Source organism: Ixodes scapularis, unplaced genomic scaffold, assembly GCF_016920785.2.
Source record: "Ixodes scapularis isolate PalLabHiFi unplaced genomic scaffold, ASM1692078v2 PGA_scaffold4__175_contigs__length_147842914, whole genome shotgun sequence".
In the NCBI taxonomy this organism is placed as follows: Eukaryota; Metazoa; Arthropoda; class Arachnida; order Ixodida; family Ixodidae; genus Ixodes; species Ixodes scapularis.
This window is the reverse complement of record NW_024609879.1, coordinates 127,867,861-127,891,601: the sequence shown is the minus strand read 5'-3', so window position 1 is coordinate 127,891,601 and position 23,741 is coordinate 127,867,861. Positions and strand designations below refer to the sequence as shown.

At 46.7% G+C, this 23,741-nt stretch overlaps 1 protein-coding gene across 1 annotated transcript in view; it reads right to left on the bottom strand.

Moving 5' to 3' along the window:
• Nucleotides 1-23,741, bottom strand: part of LOC8028106 (phospholipid-transporting ATPase ABCA3) — a 71,767-nt gene that overhangs the window by 2,337 nt on the left and 45,689 nt on the right. Inside the window, 8 exon segments of the mRNA XM_040205420.3 lie at nucleotides 1,322-1,553; nucleotides 4,211-4,442; nucleotides 7,356-7,529; nucleotides 9,362-9,549; nucleotides 13,291-13,458; nucleotides 14,320-14,474; nucleotides 16,582-16,794; nucleotides 19,161-19,412. Of these exon segments, the coding sequence (XP_040061354.3) occupies nucleotides 1,356-1,553; nucleotides 4,211-4,442; nucleotides 7,356-7,529; nucleotides 9,362-9,549; nucleotides 13,291-13,458; nucleotides 14,320-14,474; nucleotides 16,582-16,794; nucleotides 19,161-19,412 (1,580 nt within the window). The 3' untranslated portion in view covers nucleotides 1,322-1,355.

Here is a 23,741-nt window from a genome sequence, read left to right as displayed (position 1 = left end):
CATCCGACCGTGCGATTGTTCTTCTGTTTTTCTCTTCTTCCGGGTGCAGCAGACGAAATGCGTTCGGGATCTGTTCGCTGTGTGATTCCTTTGCTATTACGTCTGTTCCGCTTGCTGTTCTGTACTGCAAGCTGAGTTGTTTTGTACATTTAAGTGTTGGCAATTAGTAGTGAGTGCCCTTGGGGAATTCCCGTGATTGGCTCCGAAAAGAATACTCCCAAGATGTTGTGTGAAGAGCTGCCACACATCTGAAAGTGGCATTGTGTGGCAAAAATGTCAAAAATGGAATTCCACACCATTCGGTACCAGCAACGTATCGTCCACAACAATTTTTTTTTTTTCAGTGATGATTGTAAAAAAAAGAAATGTAAACATAGCAAAATGTTTGAAAAAAAAAAATGGTACGCTCACACTATTGGTTGAGCCCGTGCTCACTGCACGAGAAGCGGACATCTTTCCACTGAGCTACTGAAGGAATTCTTTTGTTCATAGTAATGCATACGGTCGTCAGCATGTCGGAAAGTTTGCTGCCGATTTCCCTCCAGTACATGCACTCCCAGCTTGAAGTCGGGCAGCACCGCGCATTAGCCACGTTCGCATCAAGTAAAAAAACCGTACGCGTGCGTATTCAACTCGAAGTACGCACTTCGTGCTTGACGTTTGAGCGAGCAATGTCTTCAGCCACGAGAAGGAACGACGGCTCGGCGACGTCTTTGTGCAATCGGCTTGCTGGTCGGGCGTGTCGTACGGGATGAATATCAATTTTTTTGGTCGGTCCAAAATTTCTCTTTCGAAGGAAGACAGAATTCGCCGGTACCGTGAACAACAGTTCTGAAGTAGAGGTCCCACGCCCATCGTCTGCTACCACCCGCTAGTCCCACGAAACGCGAAACGACGCCATGTTGAGAATTATGCAGTGAAGGCACAGAATGCTTCAGGTTGTCTGTGCAACCTTTTTTTTTTTTCAATCAACGTATTTGCAGCTTTTTAGAAGCCAGAAAAAATGGGTTTCATATTTTTTTTCCTATTTTTAGTATTGACTGTGTGCCTTGAATGACCTACGACTTTGATTAAATTTGGTGGTCGCGTCGAAACCTTAGAAAACGGCTCGTGACCACAGAAAAGAGAGTGAGCTCGACTCAAACCGGCCAGTTCTCGATCGGTGGAGTTCGGGCGGAAAGAAACCGAATTTCGAGCCGCAAACTCTGTTCCGGGTAATTGGGCTGTCATATGTCACGTACAACTAAATACCTCGGCGAGCATAAATACTTTGTCAGTGTCCCTTTAAGTATAAACGTTACGTACATAACATTTGACTCACTCGACAGCAGGCTGACGATGCCTTTCCTTGCACCTCAGGCACTGACGCGCATCGTGCCGGAGTTGTCTTCTGCGTCGCGCTGCGCCCGGGCAAAGGCCAGGAAAATTTGTTCCAGCGTCGTGTCGCTGACGATGTAGTCTTCAAACCGGAGACGCTGCTTCATTTCCTCCATGGTCTCGAAGAGGTCGCTCCACTTGATGCTGAGGTCCGTCACGTGGAAATGCAGCAGCGTCTGTTCAAAAAGGGCGGGAGAGACCAGAAATGAGCGACGACATACACCACATCCAAAAACCGGTGAAATTCGAAGACGAGTATGCTAGGGGCGCCGAAAAAGTATAAACGCCGGGGAGGAACTTCGGCCGTCCTGCCTCAAGCGTGAACTTCCCCACCTCCGACAATGCATTGACATCTTGTTTTGGAATTTATCGGCACAGTACAGTGGAATCGCATTACATAATTCAAACTCCCGGCAATTCAAACTTCGCATAATTCAAACAAATTTCTGGCCCCCCTCGGGTTCAAATTACCGAGATCCCACTGTACAAAATTTATAATAGACCTTGATAGCGATAAAAGATTTTGGTCTGTAATAAAAAGGAGTAAGCAGTATGCAGATGCTCTCACTGCAGACTTTGACATGGATTGTGACCGGGGTCTGCTCCGACCGGTGAGATTGACGAAACGTGGACGGATAGTGGGGAAGAAACGGCTGGTCGACACTTGAGAACATTGAAAGGTGGCGATTTATTCGTTGGGCCGTGCCGAAGACCGTCGTCGCTGCGAGCTTTGGGTCGTACAAGTTTTGCGATGTGCCGTGCGCGATGACACCGGTTCGCAAAATGGATGCCACTACAATCAAACCAAAGCCGTCTGATCTCCAAAATGACAACTGCTGCCGAAGAGCCAGCGATGAGAAAAATGGCAAACTACTTACAAACTCCCTAATAAAAGCCCTGTACAGTATAGACCACTTACAACGTAACCGCTTATAGTGCAGGACCGGGTATAACGCGGTTTTTTTAAACCACCGGTTCGCCTCCCATAGAACTCCATGTAATTACATACCGCTTAAAATGCAGGCGCGCGAAGGGAAATACCGGTTATAGTGCGGTTTCTGGCACAGCCCGCCGACCGCGCCGACGACCGGAGCAGCGAGCACGCTTCCCTGTGCGACACTAGAAAACGGCGCGAGCCGCAAACGGCACTCGCGGGGCAAGGAGGTTGCTCGGAGAAGCGAAGAGAGAGGCTTCATTTGCCATAGCGACAGAAGGACGCACGCACGTGTCGTTCATGTGCGTGCGTCCCTCTGCTGCGTTGGAAACAAACAACCGAAACGACAGACCAATCGCAGGTCGAGAAGTGTTCGCGCGCGTTGCATGCCAATCGCGGGCCGGCGGCTTCTGTCCGCAAACATGGCGTCGGTTGTGGCGTTCATCTCATCGTTCCGCGTAAAAACGCTATCCTTGACAGTGAATTTTCGTTGTGTGTCGCTATGATAACCCAGCACGTACTAGAAGGGAAGATCCACCTACTCGTGCGGCGATGTGGCAACGCTCTCAAAGGCGGCAGAAACGCCCGTGGCGTCGTGTTTGTTTACTTCGGCTAAAGTGGTGCTTTCTAAGCATTTGTGTTTTCGAACATCGCCCGGATTTCTTATTTGGAGCATTTCATGCCTGTGCTCAAGTTCAAGGTATTTTTCTGGCGCGTACCGTATGAAGGATGCGAATTTTCACTCGTTTTCATCTCCGGAGAAAAGTGATTAGGGTTAGCAATCCTGAACGCTCGCAACGTCCGTCCGCAACCCGTGACGCCGTTAAAAGGCTGCGCCGGGCAAAAGCCGCTTATTTCTTTCAAAATGTGTGACACACTTGAGAGAGATGTGTACTAGTCTGGTGAAATAAAGACTTTTCTCAAACTGAGCTTTATTTTTCATCTAACATAAAATAAATTCTTTTACAAAGGTAGGTTGTCTCATGGCATGTATTTTGGCCTGAAAAATTGATGTTTTGGTTATAGCGCGGTACCGCTTATAGTGCGGATTTTCGCGACTCCCGCGACATACGTTATATGCGGTCTACACTGTATATACAAACAAATGTTATAGCAGAATCTGCAATAAGGGAAGTTCGCTCAATGGCATGAACGGGAAGACTAACTAGACTTTTACAACGGAATGTCTGCTGCGACCAGAACTGTTGTAATGAGGTTATACTTAGGGTCCTTCGTTTTTGGGCAAAACTCCACTTTACCCGATTTTTACACCTGAACATGTTGCTGGAAAAACGGGTTAAACCCGATTTCTCCCAGAATTCCAAAACCACCTAACCAACGTTAACAAGAAGAATGTGTAAAACATTGATGACCAGCTTTTGCGAATAAAATGCTTTGTATCCTAGAAGTGATCAAAGCTATCTACTGTCATTATTGTTTATCTTATTAATTTCTAAACAGAGGCCGAATTTCAGAGTATTTGCTAGAAAACCTTAATTTTCCCCCGATTACTGGGTTAAAACATGGCCGTACTTTTTATCCCCCGATGTAAAAAAAAAGCAAAAAAACACAATGTATTAATTTTTACATTCGTAAATTTAACCCGAAAAAAATCCAGAATTTCTGAATGGTTTCACAAAACACCAGACTTCTCCACGATTATCACCTTGAACAAATAGCAGCCGATCTTTACCCCCCAAATTAAAGGAAATGTAAAACCCGAAAACGAAGAACCCTAGTTATACTGTATACATTGGAAACAAGGAACAATATTAATAATGTAGTGAATTCTCTCGTTAAAAGCATACAAGGAAGGGAAGCTTGCCATGGTAACCAGTAACTGGTTCCTCAAGCAACAATAGCTAGAGCACTGCTAATCTCTTAAAAGGATCGGCCCACCTGGTGAGAATCTCGGAGTTGACAGTAACCGCCGAAAGCATCCTCCATGGCGTTACAAACGTCTGCAACGGCCGACGCAGTGGCAGCGACGGCCTGGTCGTGACGCAGCTTCACCAGCACCGTGAACCCTTGTCCAAACTTGGACTTGAGGTGCTGGGTGGACCCCATGCAGCGGAACGACCCGTTCACCATGATGGATATCCGCTGGCAGAGTGCCTCGCACTCCTCCATGCTGGAATAGGGTTAACAAACATTAGTAGCCCTTCTTCAATAAAAGAACAAAAAGACGTGCATGTAGCGAGATGCATTCAAAATCCTCCCCAAGACAATTTTTTTCCAACATTTCGAGAGCTGGCAATGGATCAAATTGGGGCGTGTCAAACCAACCAAGGGCATCTGGTACACCCCAATGGAAGACTAAGGATGAATTTGGACAGATTGCGGGAACCCCGACTGGGATTCGAATGCACCAACTGCAGATCTGTAGGGTGGCACTTTGCCTCGAAGCCACCAAGGCAGCTGAGACCTGGTGGTAATCAATAGGTAATCAATAAATCACATTACGAAAGATGGGAGGCAAATGGTGTACCATGACATAGGTGCCAACTATGGAGAAGGGGGGAGGGGATTGCAAACTAACGTACTAATTAGAAAAATAATTACCTATTAGTGAAAATGAATATGCCGTAATATCCTGAGAGATGCCCCAACCCCGAAAGGTTGCCCGCCCCCTATTTTTGGCGTGATTTGCTATTCTCTTCTGAAACGCCGAAAGGTTCTAGAAATTGTAGGGCCCTGGCCAATGGTGACCTCGGCAAAGGAAGGGCATTACGTAACTGCAACGGGAGATAGGCAAACGTTGCCGACTGGCAAGGACAGTCGTCTTTGGTTCGTCACCCCTTTCTGCGGTCACATGTTTCGAGGGTCATAAAATCTAGAACTAGCGTTTTTTTTTCAGCTTTCTTTTAGAGTGCAGCTCTTAGGTGCCCCTTTCCGGCTTGAGCGGTGTCGCTGTCGGCGTAACCGTGCGTTGCATTATGAAAAACGTCCCATGATGCAATGCGTGGGTCTCACTCGTGACCCGCGCGTTGCATTATGGGACGGTTCCCATAATGACGTCACCGTGACGTCACGAGGGTCTCGCGTGTTGCCATCATGGGACATTTCTTCCCCCCTCTCCTTCTCTTCCCTCCTCCTCCTCCAAAAGAAAATACAGAGCTCAATGAAGGAGGAGAAGGAAGAGGAGGAGGTGAGGAGGGAGTAGGAGAGGAGGAGGAGAGAAGTCAGCTACCCACTGTATAGGCAAGTGATACCACCATTCATAAATCACAGGGAGGCACATATGAAAACGTGGTGAACTCGTCCAAGTGTCCATCTACATGGGTACGGGTCTGTGCTGTACCCATCAATCTTTGTGGCACATCAGACAAAGTTGGTACATTGTGTGTTGGCAAGGTCGAGAACGGCTTGCTCGTGGTAGCTCTGTATCTCTCGCCTACGGCACTCACCAAATATTTCGTGCACGACAAAGAACCTCATACCAGTCATGCAGGAACTCCACAATAGAGGGGCGTCCACTCGCTGTTCTGCTGTGCCATATCAGGGGAGCACGCTCAAGACTAAGGCTGAGGAAATCAAAAACGCCGAGCAGTCTTCGACAGAGCCGACAGCAAGTAGGATGACATCGAGAGTATGACGTGCTTCGTCAAAGCGTTGACCCTAACGCTGTCTCGTTCTCCCGCATCGATCCTGTTGTCCTGTTTCCTGGCACCGGCATAACTTAGATAGAGTGGAGCTTTTAGATGTAAGAACTATATTTCCATTCTCCGGACAAGTGGTGAGCGAAAATACCACAATATATATATATATATCCTACTCAGATTGTTTAGCACGGTATATCGCAATAGCGAAATACCCGAAGAGAGAAGCACGAGGAGGAGGAAAGGAGGCGAGTAGGAGGAGCAGAGGACGAGGGGAGGAGCACGAGAGGAGGAGAGGAGGAGGGGAGTGTACAGATGAGGAGGGGTATACCCTTCCCTCAGTACCCTCCTCTCCTCTTCCTCAAGAGCTGCGCTCTAATTCGGCAATACAGGGAGTTGTAAACATCTTTCATTTTTTTTTTTTTTTTTTTTTGGCACACCAAAAGTTAGCTTCTTCCTTATTTTCATCCGATTTGCTATTGATTTTAGGATAGCTATTTCTCGGGATCTAACGGTGTGGTTCCAACAAGGAACTTGCGAAGCGACGTCGAAAACCCTTAAATCACCCATGGTGCTTGAAGACATAAAATTTTCCAATTAAAGCATTGGAATTTTTTAAACCTTCCAATGGGAAAATGGGGCACATTCCTTATGGTTTGTGCCATTCAGCCCCATGTGCTCATGGGTTCGGACGGCCACCATTTTCCCAAATTAAAATTTCCAGAAAATCTTCACAGCAATTGGTTCAGATCACGATTTGTCCTGAAACTCTGGCATCAGGTCCCGACCGCCAGTGGTACATTTCGGCAGAGACTGAGCGCCCGGCGATGTCTGGCTTATTTTTTTTTATTAAAATGAGACAACAACTATTTTGGGGACAAGCTGTATTTGGGCGGTGGGGGAGGAGGGGAGGGACGACGAGAAATTGAAAGCTTTGAGAGGGACGACGAGAAATTGAAAGCTTTCTGCCCATGTACCATGCTAACATTAATGACAGAGCTCTCAATGTGTTAGAAGCTCATACAAATGTTAGAAAACCTTCGAAGTTAATCGTCAGTAAAAAAGCAAGGGTCAATGTGCTGGGCCTTCTCCACGCCTGCAGAAATTAAGGAAGAAAAAGAACACCTAAACGACTACTTTCCCTATCCCCATACACATCGGTGTGAAGCTACATAGTAAATTCTGCACATGCAAATTTCCCTTATAGTATGCAAAATGTTCTTATTAAACATGCATAAATGATGCCCAAATGATAGCTAGATTCATGGCTCAGGACACTAAAAGTGTCAACTACAGTCACACATGGCATGGTAAGAACCTCCCAAGCTTCCAGTAGCAGAGAGATAAAGTTAACGAGAATTAACGAGACCAGGATGACAAGAAAATGCAGCAACAAGCTCAACCAAGGCCTGAGAGCGAACAACTTTAACGCCGGCAGTAATTACCTGTGACTGGTGAGAATGACCGCGGCGCCCATCAGTTTCTGCACGTCGTCCAGGCCCTGCCAGATCTTCCTCCTCGCCGCGGGATCCACCCCTGCCGTGGGCTCGTCCAGGAACACCACGGGAGGATTGCCGATGAGCGCCATTGCTATGGAAAGCTTCCTCCGGCTGCCCCCGCTGGTAACAAGAGGAATAAACGGCGGTGTGCCACAATCAGCGAGTATACAAGCAAATGGCAGTTCATAAAGTCAAAAATATTAAGGCTGGTTCACACAATGGCATTTGACCGTGCTTCAGTGAGTTGCATTTCCTTGCCTGCTTATGACAAGAGAACACATTATATAATCCGTTGCAACTTAAGAATGTAGGGCGAGGGTAAGACGGGCCGGGGAGGAGGAAGCAGACGGAACGCTGGAGAAGAGAGGGAGAAACCTCCTTATCTCTTTAGCGTTCCCTCTGCTTCCTCCTCCCCGACCCGTCTTACCCTCGCCGTACATTCTTAGGTTGCAACGGGCTATTGTACCCCGGCATCTTTTGTTAGATAGACTTGTAATCCTTTCATGGACACGAAACATGTGCACAAATGCAAATGTGGGTACTGGCCTTAAAAGGAAGCAAAAGAGGTTCTTGAAAAAAAAGAAACGAGTTAGAGGTGAGCTTTAGAGTAATTCGAGAAAACAAAAAAAACAACTCCGACCAGCTGTTACATTGTTAAAGGATCTTTCGGCCGCCAAGCATGTGTCGCTCGAGTGGGCAGCGTGTGCAATTGCAAGCTTGCCAGGTATATACTTCCGCACTGACACCAGTCGTGACGTCTTTCTCCAACTTTTTTGAAAATAGCAACAGTGTGCATACATAGCTTTGGTAAGCGCTGAAGATGCGCGATTCCAAAAACTCCTTTTATAGCGTAACGATCCAGGAAGGAGGGGCTTCAACAGTATTTTAAAAATGATTTTCTGCAGCCTCCGTGCACCAAATTAAAAATAATTTCGATATTCATCATCTTGGAGGCCAAATGAAGTTGATTTTAGTGTTTCTAGTCAAATACAGAACCCCTTCAGCTTCCCTTTAAAGTGCCAACTCTGGTCATTTCCAAAAATTCTGAGATTGCAGAGGATTGTCATGTCAAAGCTACTAATAAACGGTTCTATGTCATTAGTTTTCCGAGAAGTTAAGCCATTTTCTTGCAAACCTCATTTAAACGAATATCACAAAGTGAAACCGAAACCTTGCATGCGGCAGGCAACATTGGTCCTGCTCGTCAACTACTGGACATCGCGTGGTACGGAGACGTCTGCCATGTCGTCAACAAAAGCGGCGGACAGCGCCGCACACTTTCTCTTTTCTCTCTCGCCCTCGCACTTCGCGCCTCGAAAAGTAAGAAACGAACGAAACAATTCTTCCAGTTGTTGACGTTCTCTGCAGTGTTGGCTGTGTCCATACAGCGGCGTTGACCGCACTGCTCCGTGCGGTTGGGTGGATTTTGGTGACCGTGGAGCCGCTCCAAATTCATTGGCCGGTTTATTAAGCTTTTAGGCAGAATAGCACCGGAATGTTTTACGTATAGGCTTTCTAGATGATACGACATAAGACCGCATTCATGGGCGTACCAACCAGGGGGGCAAGGGGGGCGCTTGCCCCCCAGTTCTCAGAGTGGGGGAGCAAGACATGTATTTTGCCCCTCCTTAAACAGCTGCCACAGGGCAGGGCAAACACTGGCTGGTGGATCTCAAGGGATACCAAGGGCACCACCCCCCGGCCCTGGAGGAGGGGGGGGGAGGAGTAGTCTGGTTTGCCCCCCCCTCACTCAAAAACAAGTTGGTATGCCACTGACTGCATTGTTTTCTCAACATCGAAATTTGATCAGAGTTGCCCTTTAAGTGATGTTCTCAAGAAGTAGCGCTTTCGAACACACCAAAGACGGAGGCCAATAGGAAAAGATGCGCGTTTTAGTGTGCATCGAAGTTACGGTGTTGACCAAATGTGGTTTAGAAAGCTCGCAGGCTTACCTGTAGGCCTCGGTTGGCTTGTCCGCGTGCTGTTCGAGGTCTGCCAGGGAAATCATGTAGTTGACGACGTTGGACAAGTGCTGCCTCGGGACCCCTCGGATGAGGGCAAACATCTCGAGCGTCTCTCGACCGGTCAGCTTATCGATTTGAGCGTCAAACTGCGGGCAGTAGCCGATCATCGACTGGAACTGAAAAAATAAAAAAAGAGTGATTTAAAAAAAAAAAAAGTAATAGTTTTTTAAGTCCGACGGGCTCTCGTCACTGGTTAAACGCTACATGCCGAAATGTCTGTTAGTGAACTTTCGTCAGCTCAAATGCAAATGATTCCCGCTTGCAGCTAATTCGGATGGATCATGTGTAAATACTCCGCACAGTTCACACGGATCTTCTTGAACCTCGTAGGTTCTAGAACCTTACGAGAGCTGGCCTCCCTATTCAATTGACGCACCACGCTGGTGGAAAGACGAACAAACGGCAATTAGCGAGGGTGTTTGACTGTTGTCGTAGAACCCATGAAGCCTAGATACGTAGCTTTGTAACCCCAACTTTGTAACCTCGACGTAAATTGCATTGACTCCAGCAACCAAGGAATTGTACCGCCGTTTTGTCTTTAAGCTTGTCTTGAAGCGTAAAAACCTACATCTTTAGTATATTATCTTACAACCTCTAAGCATGGTATTTTCATTAAAAGAGGAGAAGCACGAGTTCTGACGCATTTCTACTAAAAGTAACCCTGGACAAGGAAACTCAACTGTCCCTTAACAGTTAACTCGTACTCAAGAGCTAATTGGGTGATAAGTATAAACTTGTTTTAAGAGACCTAGCTAGCGATGAAGATTTCGGACTGTTGTAGAGAGGGTATGCAAAATGTGGATGATCTTACTATACACCAACACGTGTTTACAAACAAACCAGAGCATACTTTGCAGCATGCTACCGGTGCTCCGCATGCGCGATGGGTGTGGTCGAAAAGCACACTGTCCCGCATCAACAAATTATTAGAATGTGATGTTGTTTGCGTCAGTGAGAGACCTTGTGCTATTTTTCGCATTAGAATTGTTGATGCAATGTCTTCCTAGCAATGTCTTACTACTTTAGTGGCCTAAGCAAAATTAACAAGGCTCCTTACACTGGAAAACTTTGCATAAATAGTGTGACGTGCAGCGATTCTTTCTGCACGAACGCCACAGAATGGAAGCTAAAGCATAATTCACACGATGATTCTACTCGGTATTCTTAATCGAGACATTGCTTAGGCTGCAAAAGCGTGAATGGTAGTTCCAATGCTCGACATCAATACTGAATATCGCAAGCAGAGGCAGACCAAGTAAATCAGGCATAACATTTCGGTGATGGCTGCTGGTAACAATGTTCAACATGATTTGTATCTTCTGTTTATACCGAGCCTGCTTACACCAAACAGCCTTCGATCTTAAAAGTCTCTTAGGCCTGCACATTACTTCTCATCACAATTAACGAGTATACGTTTGGTCTACAGGTCGCTGTCGTTAGAACGAGCAGACGGCAGTTTGAACAAGCAGACGGGTTTGAAACAGCAGACAACAGGTTGAATATGAAGACACACTGAACGTGGTCCGTGATGGTCCAGACATTTTTACGGCTTTCCAGCGTTCATATTGGAACAAAACAAATAAGTCTGACGACCCCAAGTATCCGCGACTTCGACCCAAAGTGTTTCCCGCACAAGCATACATGGTTTGAGGGTGTTTGGTTTTCCCTCTTCATGGCACCTATCCATGTTCTCGGACGAACCAAGAAGGCAAAAAACATCTGAAAACTGACGTTCCCACCTTCCCGATACTTTTGGCACAACCACCAGTCGCGGCGTTTTGACGAGAAGGCAGGTTTTAGTCTGGCTTCGTCCAAAACGACACAGAAATGCCCCGTCCTGCGCGGCAACTTCCGCCAACATCCCCCGACTGGAGGTGCACCCAAAGCGCCACCACCATGGTGTGATCCAACGGAAGAGAGTTGGATGCACAGATTTTGACGCGGATTTTGACTGGAGTCTGTTCTAACTGGCGAGACTGACTAAATAAATCTAAAGGGATATTAGAAAAGGACTGGTTTATTGAAACTTGTGAACTTTGAAAAATGGCGATTTGTTATTGTGCTGTACCGACGGTCGTCGTCACTGTGCACTTTGGGTCCTGCGAAGCTCGGAAGGCGCCGAGTGCAATGACAGCAGTTCACAAAATTAACGCCATTGCTACCGCATCAAAGCCGCGTAATGTCCGAAATAACAACAGCCGTCGAAGAGCCCGCAACAATTTAATAGTGAACTACTTACAAACTCTAAAATATATAGTCTGTTACATACGACTGCACGTTGCAACAAAATCTGTACACAAGTTTCCCAAATCAGTCCAATATCCCAACGTATGTTGTACAGTAAAACCTTATTAATTCAACCCCCCCCTAATTCGGAAATTTATATAATTTGAACTGCCGATCCGGTCCCGTCAAACGTATGCATTAGTCAATTGCAGCAAACGCTCATTAATTCGGAGGGAACGCAGCGCACTATGGTTAATTCGGACGAATTCGGTACGTGGCGCTAGCTACTGTCCATTCCAAAGGGTATGATCGCTATCCATCCGAGGAGCACACATGGTTTTTCCGGTTTTCCCAGAGTTCTTTGCTCTTCCAGTTCTCCATGTTTCGCACCAGTTTTGCCTCTGGTTTGCCATGCTTCAACGCGTTACTCTCCTGGCATGGAAGCGGGAGAAGCATTGCTGCAACGGAAAAAGGGTAGCACAAGTGATCGACGATTGGAATGGCGAAATCGCGACACGCGGGGCTATTGTTCCCGAGCCTGCCGATAGCGAGAGTGACAGTCACATTTTATGCCTCAACGCGGGGATCCTAAAGCCCGCCATTTTAACAGCTATCTTATCCCTCAATATTTCACCGGCGACCCCCGCGTTGAAAAATGCAACGTGACTGGCACTCACGCTATCGGCGCGCTCGGGAAAAATAGCACCGGGTGTCGCGATTTCGCCACTCCGATTATTGGTCAGTTGTGCTACTCGTTTCCCGTTGCAGCTGTACTAGGCTACGAATTTAGCGACGAAAGTGGAGATACTGAGGGCCTTGAAGGACGGCGTCTCTCGACAAGTGATGGAAAGTTACGACGTCAAGAGAAGCAGTTTGGCCACATACGTGAAAATTGAGGTTGATATCCTACGGGCTTTCGAGAGTGAGAAGTTCAACGCGAAAAGAAAGCGGCCTTGGAAGGTGGTGCACCCGAAACTAGAAGAGGCCTTGCTGCGCTATATTGTTCGCGCACGGGATGCGTAGCTCCGACAGTGCAAGTGCGGTGGAGCACTTGACCGCGCTAAGGAAAGTTGCCGTGTCCGCCCAAGTGTCGTTCAGAAAGCAGGCGGTAATAACATATTTCTTCTCAAAATAAAGGTATGTCACAGGGAAACATTTTCCCGCAGTTTTCTATGTCCTTTCGATATTTCGACTTTAGGATAATTCTGACATTTTTGACGGTCCCACGAGATCCGAATTAGTGAGGTTTTACTGTAACAGAATCTGTAATAAGCAAAGTTGGCTCAACGGTATAGATTGAGAGACCAATTAAACTCCGCAAATCAGCAGGTTGTAAGCAAATGTCTGCTGTAACGAGATCCGTTGTAACAGGGTTATACTGTACAGAGCGATCCACACATAACGATAATAAGAAAACACGAAAATTCAATCGTTATAACCGGTTATCGGTTTATGTGAACTAGAAACTGAGTGTTTCTAGTCTGGAAACTCTAGAAACTGATTGTTATAAGCAGTACATTGTTATATCCGGTATCATTATAAGTGGATTGCACTGTAGTTCCATGAAATCACCCCTCTGTGCCGACATCAGAAACAATAGATAAGGTTGCCGAACAACAGAGGCCCCCCACCTTTTTCAGTTGATGTTGCAGGTCGGCAGAGCCAATGTACGCATTGCCGGACGACATGGGCAGGTCTCCAGTGAGCATCCTGAAGGTCGTCGTCTTTCCGGCGCCGTTGACTCCGAGCAGACCGAAGCATTCATTCTTGTGGACTCTGAATGTCAGGTTGTCGACAGCCTGTTTTGTAGCATTGCGACGAACAAGACATAGAAAATGTAGCAAAAGCTCAGCACTCCAATGCAAGACGATACTGAACTACTATTCGGTTCTGACTGACATAATAGTACCTCATTTACTGGGATATTGAACGCACCCCCCACAATGGGGACCAATATTTGGACTTTTTTTTTCCCTCGCGTAATGAATGCATCTGTAATTTTCGGCTCCGCGAGTCTCGAATTGCATCCAACTTAGCTAGCCCACCAAGCCAATTTTCTTTTGTCGCCAGGCAGTCAGGCCAAGTCAAGCCAAGCCAAGCCACTCTCGTAATGGCTGTAAGTGCGTACCTAGTTGCGGAAGTGACCAACCGTAAAACCGAGGAGCACGCACACTTGTTGAGGCTTTGGTCGAGGAATTGCCCAGCCCCAGACATTCTTCGCCTATCAGATGCATTGATGCCAACAAACACACCGCCGTCTGTAGTCCGCTTTCGAACAGTGAACTTGTGAAAGTGGTTAGGCCTAAGAACGGTCGTGTCGCTCTCCGTGCTGAGTGAGCTTCGTAGGGCGCTTTTCCTTTGGCAAAAAACACGCCGAAAGCGCCCTATAGAGGTTCGTAATTTATAAAGCATGGTTACTGTGGTGCACCTACGACCAGCCATGGGAGCGCCTCCGTCAGTGGAGACGTATCCCAGTACCTTACCGTGTCAGAGATGGCACCTAATATGACACTTGCACGAAGAGTGTAAATGCAAACATTTTAGCCCGCGCAATGAACGCATCCCCTAAATAAAGGTCCGTGGTCGGCGACTATAGAGGAATCGTCGGAGCACCAACGTCCCTATCAGAAAAACCAAAGTATTGTCTTTACGACACTGACCTGAAGCGTCTTGAAACAGCGTTTCAGGTTGACGGCAACCAGGGCTTCGTCGTCTGCACGGCTGGTCCTGATCAGTTCCTCGACTATCGCCCGTTCTTTTGCCACGTCGGTGTCCTCCGCCACCGCTGACGCACTTTCATTCCCCATTTCTATGTCTTGTTTGGACAAGAATGAAAAGAAACGCAGAGAATAAGAGACAATGGCAAGCAGGCAGCGTTAGAAGAGGCCATAAGATTCCATAGCAGAAAAGGTTGTTTCTTTGTTAAATAATATTTAGGACAAAATGTTCCTGCAATAGGAGAATGATTACAACCAAAGTAGTATCTTCAAAACTCAGACTTGGACCCTAATTACCTCACCAAACACAATGCATCCACAAATGAAAAACTCTGGCATGTAAAGGTGCAGTTTTAAAGATATGTATCTAGAAGTTTGAATGCAGCAGTCCCTCTGAGCAGGTCTCAGGCCATTGAACTACTGCTTGTGAATTTGCAATGCAGAGATGTTGCCTTAGTAGGTTTGTTAGGCACTTGGTTGTGGCTATATGTACATACATTTATAGAGCTAAAGCAGACATTTTTTCTTCATGTATAGTCACATAGCTGGAGAGAGATTATAATTATATAGTCACATTCGACTAAAAGGCAAGTTTTCACTTCACTTACAGTCTGTCAGTCGCAAATTCACCTATAGCAACAACCAGGTGCATGACCGGCCCCAAAACAACATTTCACCACAACAGACGTGAGTAAAATGGCTCTCACTGCATCGGTAGTTCAGTGTAGCAGGTTAGCGTTTACACAAAATGAGCATCACCTGAGATTTGGTGGTGTGTATCCATTGTAACAGTTTTTTGTCCTATTGCTATAATTTTGTTACCAAATGTTGGTCACATAACACTGCTGTGGTGCTGAAAATGTTGGAGCACAATAATCCTGAATACTTGATTGAAAGAACATGAGCTCAAGTTCACCAGACTCTGGTTTGGGCAGGGATGAGCTTACAACCTATGCGTCTTCGTTCAACTGCAACTGTGCTGCGATGTGCGTCACACATGTGGTGAGCAGTGGAACACTATTGATAATACCGTATATAAGATTCTAATGCTTACTCAGATTTTTTCTATATTAATGAACAATAATTCTAACATGACCCCGATATCGATTTTGCACCCGATTTTAACATGGAGGCATTTTTTTCTGTATGTTTCCCTCGAGGTAAGCACGGTATCCCAATGAAAACTATTGGACACCCAATTCTAATGCACACCTAGTTTTTATACAAAACAATAGTAACTCTAACGTGACCCTGATATCGGTTCCATAAATTACAAGCAATTTTTCAATGCGTTTTCCAAAAAAAAAAAAAAAAAAGAAGAAAAAAAGGTGGACATTATTTTGGGCAAGTACGGCATTTACACGAATCTAACGCGCACCTTTTTTCCGGGAAAATACGTCCAAAGATCGCATGCGCGCTAGAATCGAGTGCGACCCAAAACTGCGCTACCAAATCGCCATCCACATTTCAAAGTGGCCGCTTCATTACGCGCTAAGAGGCCGAGAGGCTTAGAGCGTGGCCAGCTCGTGTGTTTCTTGCGTTCATATCAGTGTGGAAGTTCCCACTGCAAAGACACGCCGCGTTCGCCATGATGCTGGATTCAAAAGAAAAGTAACATTGTGCGCGGACAGCGATGGAAATTGGGCCGCATCACGCGCGTTTAATGTTCCAGAAACTTGCATCGCTGCAGGACTTCTCTGGATGGGCGAAAGATGTATGGCGCATGATCCCGTCTGCCATGGTTATCAAGGCCTTCAAGAACTGCGGAATTTCTAACGCTATGGACGTCATGTCAATGGCTTTGGGCCATTGACAGCGATAAGGAGTTGTCCGACAACGACGATGAGTGATGCATACCGCCCCACAGGCGCTGTACCGGACCATCGTCGTGATGACGACCTTGCCGCCGAGAGACAGCGCCGTTCGTTTCATCGCAAGATTGAAGCATTTGGAATAAACCTTCAATGTTCCAAGTGAAAAAAAGTTTCCTTTCTGTATCCAACCTACAAAATCTGGGGCGCGTAACAGTCGAGTTCATGGCGTTCTTTTTTTTTTTTTTTTTTTAATTCGGACCTCGAAATATTGAGGGCACGTTAGATTTGAGTAAATACAGTATGGTACTTCAATAAAAAAAGAAAAACCTTCCCGCCAAGTAAGCCTACGCGACGAATTCAGACATTTTGCTCGACGGCAGCTTCCACTCACTTCTTTGCGTGATTCCGATGTCCCTGCCATTCCTGCCAAGACAGGACTTGATGGAGTACCAGATGCCGTAGACGTTGGACTCAAAAAAGGCCAGCAGCGCAAACAGGAAGATCCCAACAATAAAGAGCAGTGCCATCTCCCTCCCAGCGCCAAACTCGGAAAAGCTGAACGCCGACCGGGGCACGTAGCAGTGTCCATGTCCATCCGGACAAGCTGCGATTGAAGAAAGAAGAAAAAAAAAAAAAGTTTCGCATGACATGCATTGCGCAAAACTTCTGATCTGTAAGCCTGGACAAACAAGCACTGGAGTGAACAGGGCGCAATAGACACTTTTCGGAGTTCAGTCCAGCCACTTCGACAGCTGTCGTCGTCCCAGCATGTATGGCACCTTCGACATGCTGGTGGTTTTGTGGTGGCCGGTGAAGGACGTGTAGAAAAGCAGATAAAAGTTTGTAACTGCAATTGACTGCACTGGAACCATTTGTTACAGCTCATAACTCGACAGCACATATCTGTCGGGAAGCCCTGGAACGTTTCACATTTGCCTACCATAGTATCCCAATGGATAGCACACCTGAAAGCGACACCTGCCAAGCAACACTTGCGGAGCTCTCTTCTGTGGATGGTGCTTTTCCCCGGTGCACTGGTGCTCAGAAAGAAGTGCACTCAACGGGCTAAAAACGTCGCGATCAACTAGCAAAAATAGTGATGGGCCTAACTTTTGCCGAATCAAAGATTCGGAGCCGATTCTTGGAATTCGGCAAAGCCGAAGTTTTTTTTTACTTTTCTAAAGATTCGGCAAAAATACATTGTTGCCGGACTTCAAGTTGATACTTCGTTTTTACTGGCGAAAAAGTTTTTTTTACCTTAAATGCAACGTGTAGTGCATATTGACACAGTTATAACTACATAAGGTGATATTCTACAATGTAACTGCATCGGTGTCATTTTTTTTTGCGTTTCCTGGCGATTCTACAGCGACTTCTTGCAGAAGTGGTATGACAACGAGGTTGGGTAGAAGCGCACGCAGTCAAGATACGCAAGTTTTGGTTTTGAGGCCTCATTAGCGCAAGCCTGCAAGTGTGTGCACATTGTTAAAATAAAGTCGGTAACACTGTGTTCTTATTTTCTGTGCGAGTCACCGAAAATGAATGCTACGGCTGCTGAGCCTCTACCAAAAGAGATCACATTATTGCAAGTATGCATGTCCTTCCACTTCAGTCACTTGACACCAGCTTTTCATGAAAGTGTGCGTACCATATTTGCGACGTCTCGTTTTCAACTATTAAAACGCCGGTTTCTGATGTTGGGACCGACGCGGACGTTTAGGGAGATGGAAAGAGTCAGAAATGTCCGATGTGCAACGTCGAGCATGATAGTTGTGTTTAGTTTCATGCGCATCGATGAAAACCGCCGAATAACGGAAATTAAAAAGCAATATTAAATTTTTCTTGGCACAAACTATGTGTTAGTCAAAAGCAGGATTAACATAGTTGCGAGGAGTACTTTAAAGTTCTTGTCAGCCGATGTTGCAACTACCATGTTGCAACTGCCAAGAGAATGTACCACATCATGCTTCACTTGCGCACAATCTTCCGTCCTTGAGGCAGAAAATATTTAAGAGAAGCACCCTCGCAAAGGCTGACAAACACACAGTTACCATGTCGCCTGCTGCGCACCTCACCGTACTACTGTACTACAATGTACAATCGTAACCGCACGGCATCCATTCGGAAATCATGGCCTCGCTGGCCCCATTGTGTCCTCGCACGTGCGCAAACATTTGCCGAATTTTCTGAATCTTTGCCGAATCTGAAGTTTGGCAGATTCGGTCCATCACTAGTGAAAAGTACAAATATTGCAGCCGCGTGCCTAAGAGGGAAGCGCACTTTCAATGTGGGATGGTGTACGCACGCGTTTGGTGTGCTTAAAGAGAAATGAAAATTTTGTGAAATTTGTGAATGTTGTATCTGCATTTCAGTAAAATTTCAAAAATTAAACTGGCTATTTTGCATGAGTATGAATTAGGCAGAGACGTCCCAGGAACCTGCATTAATCATTCGTGACTAGAGAAAAGGCATCTGTATACAGCAAGAACATTTCAAATCCCCTCAATTAGGCATAGCTGGGCATCGTGTAGATTTACTTGTATGTCAAATGCGTCGTTTACTCGCAACGCAACATAGGACCTGAATTTTCGGAGACTACAGTCAATAAACATAGTTATATTCAAAATAATTTAGCTTAGAAACGGACACGTGAAAGCTTAGGAACAACCTTCACGAGTTCGGCCAGGTTTTCGTTGAAGCATTTGTGCTGTAGTGAAAGGCTTAGATGCTCGAAATTCAAATAGAAAATATTTGGACAGAAGCCCTATTTCCAGACGACTATAGGTTTGATTTTGTAATACTGAGTAACCTTCGGACAAATTGAAAAGGTTCCAAGGCTACCCCATAGATGGTGCCATCGGACGGGACAAGAATCTAAACACAAAAGTCCAAGATGCATTCTGGGCACCCGTCAGACGTAAACAAAGCCAAAAGACGGAAAGAAGAAAAAAAAAAGAGAGCGATCCATACGTTGACAGCAGACTTCAATGTTGAACACCGCCGCCATAGGGCAGTAGCTTTTGAGCATGGCCTCCGGGATCTGGGAGCACCTGCGGAGGTCTCCGCCGATCTCATGGATGTTGGCGAAGCCCCAGGTAACCGAGAACCCAGGCACCAGCCTCAGGGCCCACATGGACTTGGCCAGGGCCTCTTCGTCGATGCCAAACACCTTCAGCTTGCCCAGGAAGAAGACTACGGATATCACGATGCTCAGCATCACGCCTGGAGGAGATAGAGCGTAGTGTGCCCACTAAAAGAGGTGCTTTAAAAAATTGTTTGCCGTGAAAGTTCATACGAACGCCCTTTGCTCGAAGAACCGCCCATCCGGTTTTTTCATTTCTATGAGTAAATAACTCTGGATTAAAAATTCCAAAACGTCATTCACTCCCCACGTGACAAACGAGTTCTTAGTGGGTTCCCGCTTGTATATGGCACTGTAAAATGTGAATTCGCTGCGTCCGCAATCTGCGGCATTGGTTCCCGTGGCGCGCAAACTCGCATACGAACCCGCATGTGACGGAATGTCGGCACGTGATCTGAGAGCCCATAATGGGTTTCTGCGACATGCAAGCTCGTAGCGGTTTCCCGCGTGTTTTTGCCACGCCACGGAACTCCAGTTTCTGCGATCTGCGCGCGCGCTAACGGTTCTCGTGACATGCGAGTTTGTCTCCCGCGTGTATATTGTATTATTAAATGCGAATCTGCCGCGTCTGCGACATTATCAGTTACTGAAACACGGGCGTTCGTAAAGGTTTCCCGCATGCTAAACCAGAGTTTGCCATGCCTGCACTCTGTGGTATCGGGTGCCACGTCATATTGTTTATGGTGGGTGCTCTGCTGTTCATCGCCCAATTTTGAAAACGCTTTGCCGCCACAAGTCTGAAAATCGTCCACCCGACATCTTTCGCACATTCATCCCTTCACCAAAGGTGGCCGTTCGTACAGGATCCCCGTGGCATGAGCTAGTACTGTAAAGGTTACAATATGAGTGCAAGCACGTCGTTTAAGCTGGTGCTCCCAGCGTGCTTGCACGTATACCCTTCTCTGCAGTCTATAAGGATTCTCCCCACGGTGCTGTGGCTTTGCCGCCCACCGCTCCGACTCCCCACCGCTCAACTATGCCACAGGATGACGATGCGATTTTGCCTGCACACATGGCTGCAGACTGTCGTACTTAGCACACCTAAGCACCCCAAGTCAGAGTGTCTTATTGCAACTGCCGCCACTCTTTCAAACAAGGATAGCGGAACCGCAGAGTGTCGCCAGCAGTTGGTGCTTGGCTGAGGAGATATGCAAAATAAACGGCGCAATGAACGTGCAGCAGTTCACTTCGCAGGCAGTGAGTGACAGAGAGCAGAAAGCTGAGAGGACTTTTCTTTGACTGCTCAATGGTTGCTTGCGCCGTGGCTTGCTTTATCTTCGCCACTTCGCTCGCTCCCCGCCTTTCCTTCCCCACTTTCTTTCTTTCCCATGGCAATTTGGTTTTTGTTTCATCACCGCAGCGTGGCGCCACTCACAGGGCCAGAAAGTTAGGGCACCTACGTAAAGAGTGTTCTATCAGCAAGCCAGATCGTGCTGCATTGCAAACTACCCCCCCCTCCTCCCCGCCGCTCACATGGTGGTTATGTCGACCCCTAAAAACTTTTCGGGAAGAACCCTGCAGTCTATATATAAAAAAAAAAAAAGAAAGAACACTGAACTGCCAAGAAAAAAAAATGTTACACGACTAAATAAAATATGTATATGTCACAAGAAGAAAAATGTGGGAAAAAAAAAAGATTAAAATTTATCACATTATTTACGCAGCAAAACATGTTTGAGCAAGGAGAAATTCCAAAACGTTTTTCTCTTTGGAGACGTTGACCCCAAAATATAAGCAAATTTCGGTGATGTGATTGGCCTAGTCCATTTTGGAGCACCTTTTGGAGCAGCCAAAACAGTGTTTTGGAGCAGCAAATGTGGACTTTGGAGCAGCCAAGACAGTGTTTTGGAGCAGCAAAAGTGGCTTTTGGAGCAGCCAAAACAGTGTTTCAGAGCAGAAAAAGTGACGTTTGGAGCATATATTCTTAGAAAAATTAATATTTGTTTTAAGTGCTGGACAAACGAGGGCCACTTTGTGTTGTGTTGTGATGTGACGTGTTGGGGCGGAACTCGCTGCTTGTGTTTGTGGTGCTGAGATATCCCACAAGTATACAAAGCTGCAAGCGTTGCCGAAAAATTCCGAAAAACAAAAACAAAAAACAACACTTGCTATCGTTTTACTAGTTCCCGACGTGGCCGATTTTTTTTAAAAGTAAGCAAACCTAAAACAATGAATTGCAAGCGTCCCAGCTGGTGCCTCTCGTGCAATCATGTTCACATGCACGTGAGGGCAACTTCGGCAGGCTTGCAGTTATACGTGATTCACCGCGCGAGCGGAGACAACGGCTGTTCGACCGAAACCGAAACCATGCCACCAACTGGTTCCCAAAATAGTATGCAAAATGTAACTGTCCAGCATACGACAATAAAAAGACCAGCGGCACGTGCTTGCCAGGCCGGCAGGCGAGGTACAGGCTAAACACACAGGAAAATAGAACCTGAGAGTATCAATGCAAGACATTACGAATCAAGGTAAAAAAGTTCTTGGAGCGCTTTGTGCAACGACTGAACTCGAGACAAAAAAGCGCGCTGTGTGGGTTCAGCGTGCAGACATTGCCTTCGATGCTTTAGCTCGCTTCTCGTCATCAACTTTCGTTCGCGGCAGAGTTTTCACGTACCGGGGTCCCTGTCGAAAGAAAGCCCACCGAGAGAAACCTAGGTAATCAAAACTTCGCCAAGCATTAATTGAGTTAAAGAGGGATTTTTATAGCAGCGTATGATTTAAGCAAGAGCAGAAATGTCGATGCGTTTCAGTTTAGAAAGCGCCATATCTGCAGCGACGTGGGGACGGCAACAGACGACGTCGCGCGACCACGGCGACTGTGGTCGCGCGAGCGCTTCAGCTCACAAAGTAACTCTCGCCATGCAAAAACATGGTTTTGTTTCACAGCATGACGGCATGGCTGGAACCCGGCACACTAACGTCGGAGCATCCGCACACGCCCACGTCTATCGCTAAAAAAAAAGAAAAAAAAAAATGAAAGCCGTTTACAATTCCCTGTAACGCCGGTTAGAGCGCAGCTCTTGAGGAGAAAGATGGAAGCGTACTGAGGGATAAGCGACTCCTTGAGGTCACGTGACTTCATTGGGTCACGTGACCCCCAGAAGTCACGTGACCTCAGGGGGTCACGTGACCTTAGGGGGGTCACGTGACCTAGGGGTGTCACGTGACCTAGGGGTGTCACGTGACCTCGGGGGGGTCACGTGACCTCGGGGGGGTCACGTGACCTCGCGGTTACGCCGAGGGCGCTTAAGCCGGAAACGGGCCCCTAAGAGCTGCGCTCTAAAAAGAAAAAGGCGCGAGACGAGATTTCCGAGACAACGAGAGCGCAAAACGCAAGACGACGGGAAAAATCATGCAAGACCGAATGGACGATTGATGCAGGGTACTTTGTGTCGGGCGGCGTTTTGTGCCACCTAGCTCTTGCATGCTCAATTACGGTTCTTAGTTTCGTTTTTGAAAGGCTACCGAAATTGGTCCTTTGGCGCAGGCTTGGCGCAGATTAGCCATATTTCGGTGAAATGTAGCAGGATGTAGCAGGGTTAGCCCTTTGGCGCAGTTTGGCGCAATTGGCGCAGCAATCACATCACTGAAATTTCAGAATCGTTCGAGTCACAACGTAAATGTTGCACAAATTTTAATTCTTTTTTTCTTCCTTTATTTATTTTTTTTTTTTTTGCATTTTGCATTGTATACATTTGATGGAGAATGCCACCAGTACTGCTAGTCCAAAGGTTTGCACACAATTTTTAGATGCTCAGATTTTTGTATTGTCAGAGATTTTGAGCCATTTAGGAAACAATTAGGCAAGCTGCCACCTTCTTTCTCGCGGTGCCCTTTACATCACCAAGTTGCACCTTGATCGGTGTCGCTCTATATATTTATCTCAGAATCTGAACCTTTCGGCGTGTCAAGAGACACTCGTAATTCTGCTTTCAAAACTGTGCCCGTAACCTGAAAAGAAAGCCACAAGACCAGACATACTTCTGTCGTCCAAAGGGTTGGCTTCATCGACGCAAACCACCGCACCACAGGAACGCTGCAGACCAAGGAGTCCAGCGCAGCGGGGCTACCGAGATATTTTACGCACCTTATCGGTCTAAAAAAAACTTGGCATCAGTCGCCACGTCACTTCCTCCATACGACCTAGGGCCCTATCATACACAGCGGGACCAAGCGGAACCAAGTGATCGGGACAACGTCGTCTGCTGCGATTGGTCAGCGCCACGCCGCTGACCAATTGCAGCAGACGACGTTGTTTTAACCCCTTGGTATCGCTTAATCCCATCGTGTAGCATAAATCTTGCCCTCTGCACGAAGCACCCATAGGCCTGAGGGTGGTTAGCGCACTTGCATCCGAGTGGCCTCAAGTGCATCACACTGTCACCATCCATCGCCGGCCTTGGAAT